Genomic DNA, 13975 nt, shown 5'->3' with positions numbered 1-13975 from the left:
GAACAGTTTCTGTTGTTTGGAATATCAGCTTCCCTCTCTGCTAATTATCCTTCAGTAATACAAACAACATGTAAGATGTTGGAGAAAACATTATTTTTGTTGCTGGGAATAATTTGAGTAAAAGAAACAAACAATTTAACACTGCAGCTGCAATTTAAAACGGTATTGTCAGGGACATTCCAGCAATTATACAGTAGAGAAAAGATAGGAAACATGGGAGGGGAGAGATGCATTAAAGGTTCTTGGCCGGACTTCTTTTAATAATAATTATTTATGCGTATTTTAAATGCGTACATTATAAACATTAATACATTTGAATCCCAGTTTATTGTCAGATGACATTACACATTCTCATAGTCATCGCTGTCTTGGGATGACAGATATTCTGGTGTGATGTGACAGATATCGCTGGACTGGTCCTCGCGCTGAGCGGGCTCCTTGTCATCACTCTCTTGGTTGTACAGCTGTTCTGGTGTGATGTGCCGGATCTCACTGGACTGATCCACGCGCTGAGTGGGCTCCTCTGCATCACATTCTTTGGGTGGGATTAGGTTTTCAGGCAGGGTGTCATCATCAGAGACCTGGCTATCACTATCACTGCCATGCATCCTAGCCAGGCAAAGCACAACAAGGTCATTAGTGTGAGCAAAAACTGGGAAAAGGCGTGTGTCCCATCTTTGAATCACATGTAGATGTAACTAAGATCAGCATATTTGATTATTTTAGGGAGATGTCTGCTACATTACTGTGCTGCTAAGGTGACTTATTTCTCTTTGGAATAATCATTTGCGTCAGACTGAAAAATGCCTTTACAGGTTCTGTGAACGTACTGGCTTAAAATGAAGATGAATTGACACTGAGACCTTCTAGATTGTACCTTGTCATTTCCTGTCCCTGCTCCTCCCTTACATCGAGGTCTTTTTTTGACAGTTCGTGAACAATTACCAAGCCAATGCAGTTACCAAGGACATTGACAAGCGTGTTGAAGTGGTCTCTGAAAGACACAAACAACATCAGACAATGAAAGCAGAAGATATACTGTATGCTGCTTTACAGTGACTTTGTTTGTTTGAACTCTTTGCACATCTAATGTTTTGTTAACCTAACCTGCATGCACTATGAACCACGTGCATACATAGACAGTGAAAAGAAAAAAAAGTTACACATACATTTACTACGGATTGGCTATTAAGTTTACTATATCGCTTGGCATTCTTAAACTGTTATATTTGAAAGTTGCAGTCTGTGGCGCTAAAGTGACAGTGACTGCTTTTGATTGGACGGTGCTTCAGGTATTTCCTTGAAACTAATTTGTACATTATTTAACTCTTGCTCAGACATTTCTTAAGCTTTAATGGTGAAACCTGATTAAGTAAACATCTAGTTTGAAACTAGATAATAGAGGTCAGGGTGGATAAATTGCTGGTGTAAACCAATCCAGAGGCAGAAAAGGCAGCTTTACTAATCCATCCATTAGACATTTTGTATCAATTTCTAGTTATGAACAACAGATTCAACTTACAGGAGCCATTCTACAGCCACCAAAATGGAGGCCACCCTTGCAGGTAACCCAATAGCTGTCAAAACTAAGAGAGTGTTCACTGCTCCTGTAGATGGGATCCCTGCTGCTCCTATGCTGGCGACAGCTGAAGTCATACTGCAGATCAAACACAGATTCTTAAGTAATATAAAAGTGTACCACGCATTTTTAAAGTCACTCCCTCTCAAAGGTTTCATATTATACACGTTTAACCAGTATCAAAACTAACTAACAGGAAGAGTGGCTTACAAAATGATAATTAATTGGCTGAAGTCCAGAGTGATGTGGTTGAGCTGGGCAATGAAAATTGCTGCGACCACTTCGTAAAGGGCAGTTCCGTCCTTGTTCAAGTTGGTCCCAATGGGCAGCATGAAAGAAGTGATTCTTTTGTCGATGTAGAGTTGCTCACAACATTTTAACGTTAATGGCATAGTGGCAGAGCTTAGGGAAACAAATTGAATCCTTTTTTAGTGTTCTGCTTATATGACGAAAAAAAATCAGGCAGCTCTGATTATGAATGTACAAATAAGCAGTGGTGCCAAACACGCCATGAACTCACAGTTCTCTGTTATATCATCCTACCTGGACGAGATGGCCAGTGCAGTCATTAAAGCAGGAATAGAAACCTTAATAACAGCGTAGGGGTTGCGTCTCACACACAGGAAATAAAGCAGTGGCAGAGTTATTGTTCCATGGATTGTAAGCCTGAAACAAACAATAAATGCACAATCAGTAAGCGGCAAGAGTTTGCATTCACTGTGTAGCTGCTAGGTCGGAGACTTAAAACAAGTAAAGTTACAACTATGTAACTTTTGAAAGAAGTAACACAACACTTCTCTTAACAAGTTAAATTCATGAGTAGCTAAATACACTCACACTAAATGGGTTATCACTAGTTGCTCAGAAGGTCAAATTTACTTAACTAAACCCAAGTGCTAAAACAGCGAAGGCGAACATACCCAGCAACAACCACGACCACAAACTTTCCGAGGCTGTAGACAGATTCCCAGTTTTCAATCTCAACAATATGGCTTGCAATCAGGAACACCACTCCAAATGGCAAGTACCTGGAGAGAAAACCATACAATTAAACAAATGAAGGAAATATGTAAGTCCAAAAGAAACCAGTCAGGCTTCTCTTACATTTAATTTCAGAGAATGAAGGAAATTATTGGAAATTAAATGTAATTATGAATACACATTGTTGGGCACCAAAACTCTCTCTGAAACCCCTTTAGAACACAACATTTAACAGTGAAAGATACTGCTATGTTTTGTCTGAAATACAATATTACTATTTCTAATGGCAATGCTGTGAGTACTACACTCTCACTTCCAAATGAGGGATATGTTTCAAAATGTATTAAATATGGAAAAAGAGAATGATATACTTTATAGTATCTTGTTTCACTTTACCATAGTATCAAGTTGACCACACATTTTGTGGCATCGTTGAAGACAGTGAGGACCTCTACAAGGACTTTCCCTTCTTTTCCCATTATGTTGAGGGTTATGCCAAAAAAGAAACACCAGACAATCACTCCGACTGTGTTGGCTCCTGTAACATAGCGGCCCACCATTTGCACTTCTGACGAGTTCTGGAACTAGACCATAAACTCATTAATGGTGCGAAAGCGACCTCATGTATCAAAGATCATCACTGCAAATAGAAACTTCACAACATAATCTTCTTAGTGACAAGGGGAAAGTATTTACTGTTTCCAGGCTAGACTGTAGTTCATGCTCTTCCTCGTGCCCCTCTGTGTCAGTTTCAAACTCCACCCTCTCGGTCTTGTACTAAAAAAAACATGTGTTCACATGATAAACATTACATGGAAAGAGAAGAAATGAGCAGTATAATCTATAATATGCCTTAATGAAAAACATACCTGTTCGAAGCAAGCCTGAATCAGATTTTGTGGGACTATGTTCCTATCAACAATAAACAAAAGGCACACCATCAGTGAGCTTGTAAACTACACAAGAAATGCAGCCTCATCAAGGGCATGATGTGACATTTGCATAAGAGTTTTGCATAACATTGTAGAACACCTGATATACAGCATTATTTCTGCTTAAGACAAACATAAATGGAGGAAGGAATATAAGTGATTTGAAATATCTACTTGGATGTTCTTGATATCTCTGAAATGGCATTGACTGACCTAAAAACCTTGCAGAACTGAGTATGCAGAGAAACCAGAGATGATGTAAGAATATACACTTTCTTCTCACCTTACTAGATCCAGCAGGGAGCTGAGAGTGTCGAAGGACTCCTCATCATCTGTCTCATCCTTTTCAACAGCTTTAGCCACTCCTGGATTGATCAACATTACCAGTAGTAACCCTACAACAAATAATCCAAATCCACTTAGTTGTCCAATTTTGTACTTGTTGGCTCACTGAGGTATTGATAACACCTCACCTGTTTTCCTGCTATGATAAGTGAAATTGTTTGCTGTGACAAAGGTCTAATATGCTTAAAACACGATCAACACATTTTTGACAATGACCATTGAAGAATTAAGTATATTTTTTACCTGATAGCTTGGTTAAAATTGTGACAAAGGAGTGAGTTTTAAATTGCACATTTACGCGTGCGGGAAAAAGGTGACTTGAAACATTAAAATGCCTCAGGTAATTTGTGGTCAAGCGCACCTTTCCTAATGAAAGCATATGTGCAGTGTTTATCTTACCTGTACTCACAGCCAGAAGAGTGGTTATAAGAAAGTATGCTGCTGCACGTAATGAGATTCTTCTGCAAGTTTCAATGTTTAGAGCAGAAATACCTTAAAAAAACAAAGGTTGGAGGGTCAGACAGGTCATATATGAGTGTTACACAAGGGCAACGGAAGGTTAGGGGAGCACAGTTACATCTCAGGAATAATAAAGTAAATAAGTAAGTTTAGGCGTGTTGTTTGAGACCGTAATTGATCATTTCAAGATATACCAGATGTCATTGCTAAACTGCGAGGCAATGGAGTCAAATACTGTATTATTAAATTACTACTTGTTTGAAATTTAAAACGTGACTTTAGTAAATGCATATTCATAGTTGATGTTAAATTAGGTATTAATCCCATGAAAGAATAGCTTACTTTATGATTATTTTTATACCAGTAACATGACAACCAATCTATAACCATCATCTATGCTGCACAAAATAAACAGCTATTCTACTGGGCATCTATGCCATATAATAACTCTGTAAAATCCGTTGGCTTTGAATCTTTATGAGCCTCCCGTCAGCCAGGGGCGTTTATTGAAAGTCACAGTGTGTATCAAACAGTGCTGTACCAGTCAACAAGCTGTCAAACATGTTGTTGTACATATTAAGCTCAGCGCAAGTTCAACCAGGAAGACTGTCCTTATGCGTCACTTATTCACAACTCTCTCTCTGTTATGGTTTGGCTTCGCCCTCTCCTCCCTTCCTTGTGTTCTTAGTCTTGCCGCCTGCCTGCCTGCCCAGTGATTCACCTCCTGTCTGCTCTTTGCCCGCAAGCCTGTCTGTCCGCCCTGACAGAGTCCAGAAACACCGTCGTCAGATTCTCTCCATGCCTGGAATTCCCCGCTACCTCCCCAACCCTTTGGCTTTCCCTGTGCACGTTAATAAATTCTTCCTGTGTTCCCATAACCATTTTGTGTCGGCACCTGAATCCTTTTCAGTGGAAGCTAACACTCTCCCTCTTTCTCGTTCACTTTTTCTGCCCGAACAGCTGACCATGGGCGTCCCCTCATGGTTTTCCACTCAGGTTCCACCACGATCAGCTCAGCAAATCAGGAAGTCAAGACCACACTTTAAATATGCTCTCTCCTCTGCTGACAGCTATCATTCAGTACGGCTGCAGCCCTCCCACACCCCATTCACCTCCTGCCCATTGGATCTAGTCCCTGTTCAGCTCTTCCCATTGAGGTCTTCAGCATCTTCTTCATCCTTCATCTCACCACCACCAGTGTCTAGACTGCATTGGGGGATTTCTATACATCTGCTGCTCTACCCCCTTTCATCACGATGGAGTCTAATCGCCAAATGACTTTTCACATTCTCACACAATGTATCACACATCAAAAATTGTTCAAATCAAGTCTCTCCTGATGTGTGCAACAGCTAACAGAGAGCTTAAGTTTCACCCACTTTATAATTTAGCCTCTGTTCCACTTGCCTCGGCCTGGCAATGTTCCATATTTTACCATAGAAGGTTTCTTTCATTTGTCTTTCTGAAAAACCTGAAACATAACCCTGAAGTATTCTAAGATATGTAACACTAAAAAGGGATAGGTATGTAGTCTCAGTTAAAGATAGATAGATAAGATAAAGATAGATAAAGAAGAGACCACGTAGCACCATGTGGCATAAAAGAAGGCTTTGAAAATGTTTTGCACACACAGAACTTAACAAATAATTAAATGTAGCCTATATTAAAATATGGTAACATATAAGATAAATAAAATAATATAAATAAATATGTTTTTCATATCTACACTGCTCAAAAAAATTAAGACTTAATCATCACAGTATAACATCAAGTCAAGTAAACTTCAGGGATATAAATCCTGTCCAATTAGGAAGCATAAGCGATTGTGAATCACTGTCACTTATTTTGGTGGAAATGAAAGTGCTAACATGTGCACTGGAGAGGCAACAGACCCAAAATGGAATGATTTTTCAGGTAGTAGCCACAGACAGTTGCTCTCTCCTTAACCTTCCTGACAAATTGTTCTTTAGTTTTGCGTTTTGCTGGTGTCCTTGTCACTACTGGCAGCATGAGGCGGTACCTGCAGCCCACTCAGGTTGCACAGGTCATCTAGTGAGATCTGTGCTCATAGCCCAGCACTATGCAGTTCGACTGACATTCGCCAGACATTGGTGAATGTTACGCTGCCTGCAACATTATCCAGCATGATCGCTTTAGTGGTGGGTCAGTGATGCTCTGGGGAGGCATATCCTTAGAGGGTCGCACAGACCTCCACATGCTAGCTAACAGTAATCCAACTGCTGTTAGGGATGAAATCCTCAGAGCCATTGTCAGACCTCATGCTGGTACAGTGGTCCTGGGTTCCTCCTGGTGCAGGACAATGCCCAGCCCAGGCCAGAGTTTGTAGGCAGTACCTGGATGATGAAGTCATTGATGCCATTGACTGCCCCTCATGTTCCTTAGACCTGAATCCAATTGAGAACCTCTGAGACGTTATCTTTCGGTGCGCCCGAGACCACCAAGTAGTGCCAGAGACTGATGCCCTGATCCAGGTCTGGGTGGAGATCCCCCAGGACACCATCTGCCATCTCAGAAGCCCAGATGCTGAAGGAGTGCATACAGGCAGATGGGGCCCATATACAATACTGACTCACATTATGAGTTGCCTTAATGAAATGCATGCAAGTTGGATCAGCCTATGATTAAAATTTTTTACTGTGTATTTTCGGCGTGATTTTGAATACAGTCCTCAGTCAGTTGCTGATTTTGGTTTCCAATTACCTTTGTTATGTCATTTTGTTCTCAACTAATTATACAATCTACAGTAAAGATTTTGAACTTCCAATTATTCTGTTCATCAGGATCATCGGGATTTGATGTGTAATTTAAGTGTTTCCTTAATTATTTTGAGCAGTGTATGTATAGAACAGTTATTTAAAACTGTAATACATCCAGAACATTCCAAAGGGCATTTTTTGAATTTACACCCTCTATTTAGGTTTAATAAGCTTAAACTTGCCAAACCACCATCATGTTCCTTTTAAATGCTGTGTGTATAATATGTATCCTAATGTAACAGTTAACAATGTGAGAAATGTTCCTGTGGCTTACTTCTTATCACATTTGTGGCGATGAGAGGAATTGAGACCAGCTGAAGCATCCGCATGAGCATTTCTCCCGGAAAGCCCACGTGGAGTTCGTCAAATTCAGACAAAGGGACAAAAATTTTGAGAATCAAGCCCAGGGAAACACCTGTAAGACATTAACAAAGAAAGAAAAGGGATGTGTTAGAGGTAAAACAATGCTAAAACTCAAACATTTTCTGGGAAAGGGTTTTCATAATTTTAGCCAACTATAAGTTGTGTACTGGAAATTCATTGAGCACACTGACCAATACACCAAATGCCATTTTTACGCTAAAGCGTGGCTCTTTAATAATTAGGCTACATGCACATCAAACAGATGTCACATAATAATATATAGTCTAAACAATCTATTACTTTTTTTCTTTGCTTCCATGTTAACTGTTACTGTATTTGCTATAGACCAGGAGTCGGCAAATAAGTCTGGCATCGGGCCACATTTTTTTCAAGCCGTTACATAGTGGGCCAGAACAAAGTCAAATTATTTTGTATAGGCTAGATTACTTGTGTGCATGTTTAGCACAGTCGGTACTGTGTGTGACTAACGTTAGGAAGGTTGTACGATCATTCGAAATAACTGTGGATATTTTTTTCTCCCTTGTTAAACAAATTGATTATAAGGACACTTTTTCAGAGGTGTGTAAAGCAAGCCAGTCTCTTTTGAATGTCCTTCAGAGAACTCTTTAAAGTAAAAGCTCTCAATGAACTCAACATAAAGCATTGCTGCAAAGAATGTTCTCACACTTTTATTTTGAAGGCACAATCACTTAAGAGGAAGTGTGAGTAACTGTAGCTGTCATGCCTGAGATCTATTTCTTTACCAGATATGACATGCCCCAGATATTATTGCTGGCGGCCGGTTCTGGCTCGCAGGCCGCCTATTGCCGACTACTGCTATAGACCAATTCTGTCTTGAAGTTGTGCAATGTGAATCCTTATGTGCTTAAAATACATTTAGACTGTTACTGTACATTGCAGTCAGCCACAGTGTTATTATTGATACTACCACTGGATGGCACCAAAGAAATACATAAAATCCTACACATAGCCTAATGGCTTTAAGACATGGTGTACAAGAGACTTTACCTTATGTCATAGAATAGTCCCATATATTTATTAATTATGAAATGATGAAAAGCACACCCTGTTGTACTGTCATGTGACTACCCGAACATGTTGCCAGCACACTAGTTAAACAGGAATAAAGGCGCTACTTGTATACAGGCACAACGTTGCAATCAAAACACAGTTGCAATCAAAAGTATGCTTATGTGATAGTATGATAAAAACGTCAGGGCACGAAAACTGATGGGTCACAGAATTTGGTGCAACAGTAGCGACGGCGCAATTTTCAATTACTTTTGCAGAATGAATGGATGGTTTGGTAGGCCAGGCAACAGATTGTGTTATTTTTATTAGATTTCAAACATGTTCCCAGAACAGCATTTCTCTCTTTCTAGTTTTAGTCAGTGCAGGATATTGTGACAGTGGATTTTTGGTGTAATTAGGACGTAACTTCTAACATACAATAGGTAAAAAGAAATCACTTGCCCAGCCCAACAGCTATCAGACTTGAAGCCAGATATGTATTATGCTGAATGTAACCATCGCAGCATTTCTTCATGTTGTAAGGGCATCCAGTGCTGGAAGTGACATTATGCTCCTCAGCAACGTTATTCTCCATCGTGTAGTTGGCTAAAAGAAAACAAAGTGACATTAACCAGCTGTATCGACATACTTAACAAATACGTTTTATACTTATACTGGCTACTTCTAATTCACTATTTGAATAATAGACTTTTATGGCATTTATTACTCAGATAAACAGGTTAATTTGATAAAGTAGCCAACTCACCAGAATATATGAAGAGAGCTCAGTAGCATCAGTCAGTCTCTGTTTTGCTCTTGTTTTGGTTTAAAACCGATTTTAAACGATATTGTTATATGATATATGATTGTACAAATATGATGAGAATTTAAATTTTTTTTATTAAATTAAATTTTTTTTACACACATAAACAGACACTTTTACTGTTTTATTTACTTTATTTTTAATATATTATTATTATTATTAGAGTCCTGATTCTTGTGTCTGAACAATTACAGACATATTTGAGAAAATCTTATGCATGTGTTAGTGCTTTAGGAAGTTACAATATGAGGCTATATTCTTAGCATGACATTACCCTTAAACTGCTGGATGAAAAAAATTAGTTAAAATGGCAGAAATGGGGTAATTTGAGCCAAAAGACCTGGGGGAAGTTGAGCCAGCTATTTTACTATAATTTTACATTGTATTCCTGTGCCTCATCGAAATGATGTGACATTATGCATTTTAGACCAGAAACCATGTCATGCTTCTATAAATGGAAAACAGACAGGATTCAACTCTTGTTGTGGGTTTGGACAGACTAGTGGGAGAAGTACAGATATGGGAATTCGATACATCAGGTGGCACAGGACATGACGATCAACAGGATGACTTTAAAGCAATACATTGAAATGAAACAACTAGAACACATAGCTGCTGTTTTATCTAAGTGCAATTGAATGTTAGGACCTGGCGTTTGAGTTTTCATGATGAAATGACACTGATGTCCCCGACCCCCATGTGGCAAACTTATTCTCTCCCTTAGCTCAACTTCCCTCATATGGGGCAAGACTGAGCCAAGAGTCCACTTTTTTGGGCAAAGCCGTATTTGAAAACAGTTTTAATTTTTGAAGAATTGATTATTCCTAGGGACGCACTTCCATCATGAATGAGCGAGTGTTTAGTTGCCAGTGTTTAATATTCTTAAACAGTACTCCTGCAGTGAGAGTCTTGATAAAGGGAACCCAGTGACTGCGAGCAGAGGGCCCATGGGCCTCATATGTTAAAATGTCCTGTGATTGAATGTACCTCTTTTTTTAAATCATACATTCACCTGATTTATAAGAATAGTTTCAGCTGAACATATCTGCACTTACAACATTCAATCTATAAACTGAAAATGCCTCTGAGTGTGAGGGCTTCAGCTCCCGCAGGGGGAAGTTCTTTATGTCAGGTTCAAGCACTATAAATAATGATGTTCATGTGGACTTCTACTTTTACTATCACATTTATTTTATATTTTTAGCCATGCAAGGGGCCCAGAGGATGAATCCTACTGACTCTTGTGATCCCCTGACTTTTCCTGTAGCACCACCATGAGGTTCACATTTGTGATTTTGAGTGAAATTTCTGGAGCGTGGAAATTTGATAGACCTAAATTACATGTGTTAAAGTCCCTTTGAAGATGAATTGTAATAATTTTGGTGATCCTCTGACTTTTCATCTAGCACTTTCATCAGGTAAAGTAAAGTTTCTTTGTCCAATACTTTGGTTTATGACTAAATACCTGCAATACTAATGACGTTCCCATCACCTGTACTTTGTGTTTAGTGCTAATTAGAAAATGTTAACATGCAAACATGTTGATAAGTTGTGTAAGCATTTAGCTCTAAGCACCGCTTTGCCTAAGCCTCACAGAGCTGCTAGCATGGCTGTAGACTCTCAGTCTTTTCTAGATGTGGCTACATTGCAATGGCTACAGTATATTTACACACAGAAAAAAATAAAAACTGTAGGTGCTTCAGGTGAATACAGTTATTATTCCTCTGAACTGTTTGTTCAGTAGGCTGTTTTTCAGCTTCTTACATTCACAAAACTTTTTTTGACCTTTAAACTAAGAACCTATAACATTTTATATTTCTTGAGGAAGCTTAAGAAGGTCAAATTCCGGTGCCAAGTTCTTGCCAGCTTTTACAGAGGAGCAATAGAAACCATCCTGACTGGAAACATCACTAACTGGCATGGGATGTGCACAGCCCAGGACCAGAGGGCTCTGCAACGGGTGATTAAAACTGCTCACTGGTATCCATCTCCTGAGCATCAGTGATATCGGTGAGGCGAGGTGCCTACGCAGAGCCCAAAGGATAGTAAAGGACAGTACCTACCCAGCCACAGCCTGTTCACCCTGCTGCCTTCTGGGAAGAGATAATGGTTTTTATGCTGCCACACCACCAGACTGCAGAGCAGCTTTTCTCCCCAAGCTATCAGACTCTTAAGCTCAAATTCATTCTCAGCACTGCTCCATTGAATATAATTTATTTCTGTTTACCATTTTTATAATTGCTCCTGTATTCATGTATATTGTCTGCTTTGTAGCAGAAGGGAGTTACAAAATTAAATTTCACTATATAAGTTGTTTTATTGTGACAAATAAATGTACCTACCTACCTACCATTTTCACATATTTAAATAAATGCTCTTTTGCTCCTCTCTGTTGCTTACAGACTAATCAAAATTCCAACAGTAGAAACCTATAAACAGGAAGCTGTCAATAATGTTGTTAAGCCATAGCAGTCAAATGAACCATTATTACAAGTAATACTTATTGCCCCCTTTTTTAAATGACCATCATCTTCTGCTACTTTTGTCTATGGAATATTCAGGAAATATTCTGTTTTGATTTATACCGTTTAGCTCTCTTTGTGACATTTTTAGCAAAGCGATTAATTTTTTGTCTCAATCCACTTCTTCAAGAGGTTACAGCTTGATTACATGTGGATTTAAGATTTAAGTTGTGCTGATTAATGTAAAGAGTAAGGCAATACATTTAGTCAAAACAAAGTGTGTTAGTGTGTTTTTTGTTTTTGTAATTTAAAACTGCTGAATTGAATGTTCTTGATTAGATTAATCTTGTTATGTCATTTTCAAATGTAAACTTTTTTTGTTTTATTTTGAAAACTGCTTTGACTACATGGTTTAAATGAAACATTTGTGCAGATAAAGCACACTTGACTGAACTGATTCTGAAAATGCTGATTATTTGTATTCACATTTTTTCATTACAATCCTCTCATCCATCATCTGATAAGGCACAACCATTTAATAAACTAATTTTAAATTTGTCATCCTTGCAAGAGGAGGCTGTACATATAAAGACTCAATTTCATCTCTGGGAAATCCTAACATACTCATAGCATAAAAAACACACACCTGCAGTTGAATTTTTAAGCTATCCAGCTTCTCTAATTTATAGTACAGCACATTTTAAAAGGGTTTACTTCTTTTAAAAAATACAGTACTGTGCGAAAGTGTTAGGTAGCCAGGTGAAGAAAATTACTGTTAAGTAAGAATGCTTTAAACAATAGACATGTTAATATATTATATTTATCAATTAACAAAATCCAAACTGAGTGTACAGAATTTCAATCAAATCAATATTTGGTGTCACCACACTTTGCCTTAAATCTTCTAGGTAGACTTCCACAAAGTCAGGGATATTGCAGGCATATCACCAGATGTACAATTAAACAATTATACCAAACAGTTGCGGTTGATCACCAATTTAATATGTAGATTGAAACACAGTCAAAATTATTGACTGAAACTGCTGTGTTGGAGACAGCACAGTACTATCAGATAGCATTTCCCTCTGAATAGATGAGTGTGTACAGTAGATGCCTAACCCCCTTCTTGTTAACTTCTGGTGTATTGTTGTAGCTAGGTTCAAGTGTGTCTTGAACGCTGATTGGAAGTGAGAAGAGACACAGGAGGCTAAGTTACCAGTAAAGGGACGTCACCTTCTCTGGTTTCTCATATGCTTAAATCCCTGTGAGGGAGGACAAGCAGCATCAGATTCCTCACCAGACACACACACACACACACACAGGTAAGATAACTGACAACTAATACACTACAATAGATGTATATATTGATAGTGGCTGTCCAATATTATTGTATTCAGTTTTGTTGCTGGAAAAGGAAATCTTTAAGACAAACAGTGACACCAGCCGACAAATCAACTGTATAACTCCAATAAATCAGTGTTTAAATGTGGTTTTTGTGGAATGCTAAAATGAAACCACTTAACTGACAAAGAACATGCTTGAGATGCTTTGAAAAACTGTTGACATCAGTAAAATGGGATAAAAGCAGATGGTATGATCCTTTCAGTGCGACAACTTTGCTTAATGTATAATTGATACTCAGCAATATTGTTTACTTTATACTGAATATTAGTTATTAATTTAAAGAATGAAGATAAAATTGTTGTACAGTACTGTTAAAAATACACTTTTCCGTGTCATGTGCGACACCCAATGGCCTGATAGTACAGTGCTTGTACTGAAGCTAAATAATAGGTAGGTATTTAAATTATCAGTCAGATCAAGAGAATTAAATTAGTTATTTCACCCAGTGTTGGAAACTAAGTACATTTACTCAAGTACTATAGTTGTGTAAAATTTTGAGGTACTTGTACTTTACTTGAGTATGTCCATTGTATGCGTTATTAAAGATTAAACCAGTGTATATATGTATAAATATATGTCACAGGGGCTATTTTCCCACAGAATCACTATTTTTACTTTAATACTTTAAGTATATTTAGCTGATACATCTTAAGTGGGATTTTGAATGCAGGGTTTACTTGAAGTAGAGCATTTGAATACTGTTGCATTGGTACTTTTACTTCAGTAAAGGAACTCAATACTTCTTCCACAGGTGATCTGACTAAAGAAAAGTGACAAAACAATCAGTCTGCATTGTAGATCAATGTTAAAGCCTGTTA

General features: G+C 38.2%; 1 protein-coding gene across 3 annotated transcripts; it reads right to left on the bottom strand.

The window, feature by feature from the left end:
* Positions 1-232: 232 nt before the first annotated feature.
* On the bottom strand, positions 233-9282 carry LOC123963869 (excitatory amino acid transporter 3-like). Of its 3 annotated transcripts, XM_046040950.1 has the most exons (15): positions 9235-9282; positions 8931-9074; positions 7348-7488; positions 5018-5056; positions 4237-4329; positions 3776-3887; positions 3430-3472; positions 3257-3337; positions 2957-3144; positions 2500-2607; positions 2123-2245; positions 1790-1981; positions 1523-1657; positions 878-994; positions 233-609 (listed from the first exon to the last, which is right to left on the bottom strand). In XM_046040950.1, the coding sequence occupies exons 2-15, from the start codon at positions 9061-9063 to the stop codon at positions 342-344; spliced, it is 1773 nt and encodes a 590-aa protein (XP_045896906.1). In that variant the 5' UTR covers positions 9064-9074; positions 9235-9282; the 3' UTR covers positions 233-341. The 3 variants fall into 3 exon arrangements, with proteins under 3 accessions (XP_045896906.1, XP_045896909.1, XP_045896908.1); XM_046040953.1 differs by lacking the exon at positions 1790-1981; XM_046040952.1 differs by lacking the exon at positions 5018-5056.
* Positions 9283-13975: the final 4693 nt, after the last annotated feature.

This window comes from Micropterus dolomieu, linkage group LG23 (assembly GCF_021292245.1).
Source record: "Micropterus dolomieu isolate WLL.071019.BEF.003 ecotype Adirondacks linkage group LG23, ASM2129224v1, whole genome shotgun sequence".
In the NCBI taxonomy this organism is placed as follows: domain Eukaryota; kingdom Metazoa; phylum Chordata; class Actinopteri; order Centrarchiformes; family Centrarchidae; genus Micropterus; species Micropterus dolomieu.
Note: the sequence above shows the minus strand (reverse complement) of the source record. Positions and strands in the feature narration are given on the sequence as shown.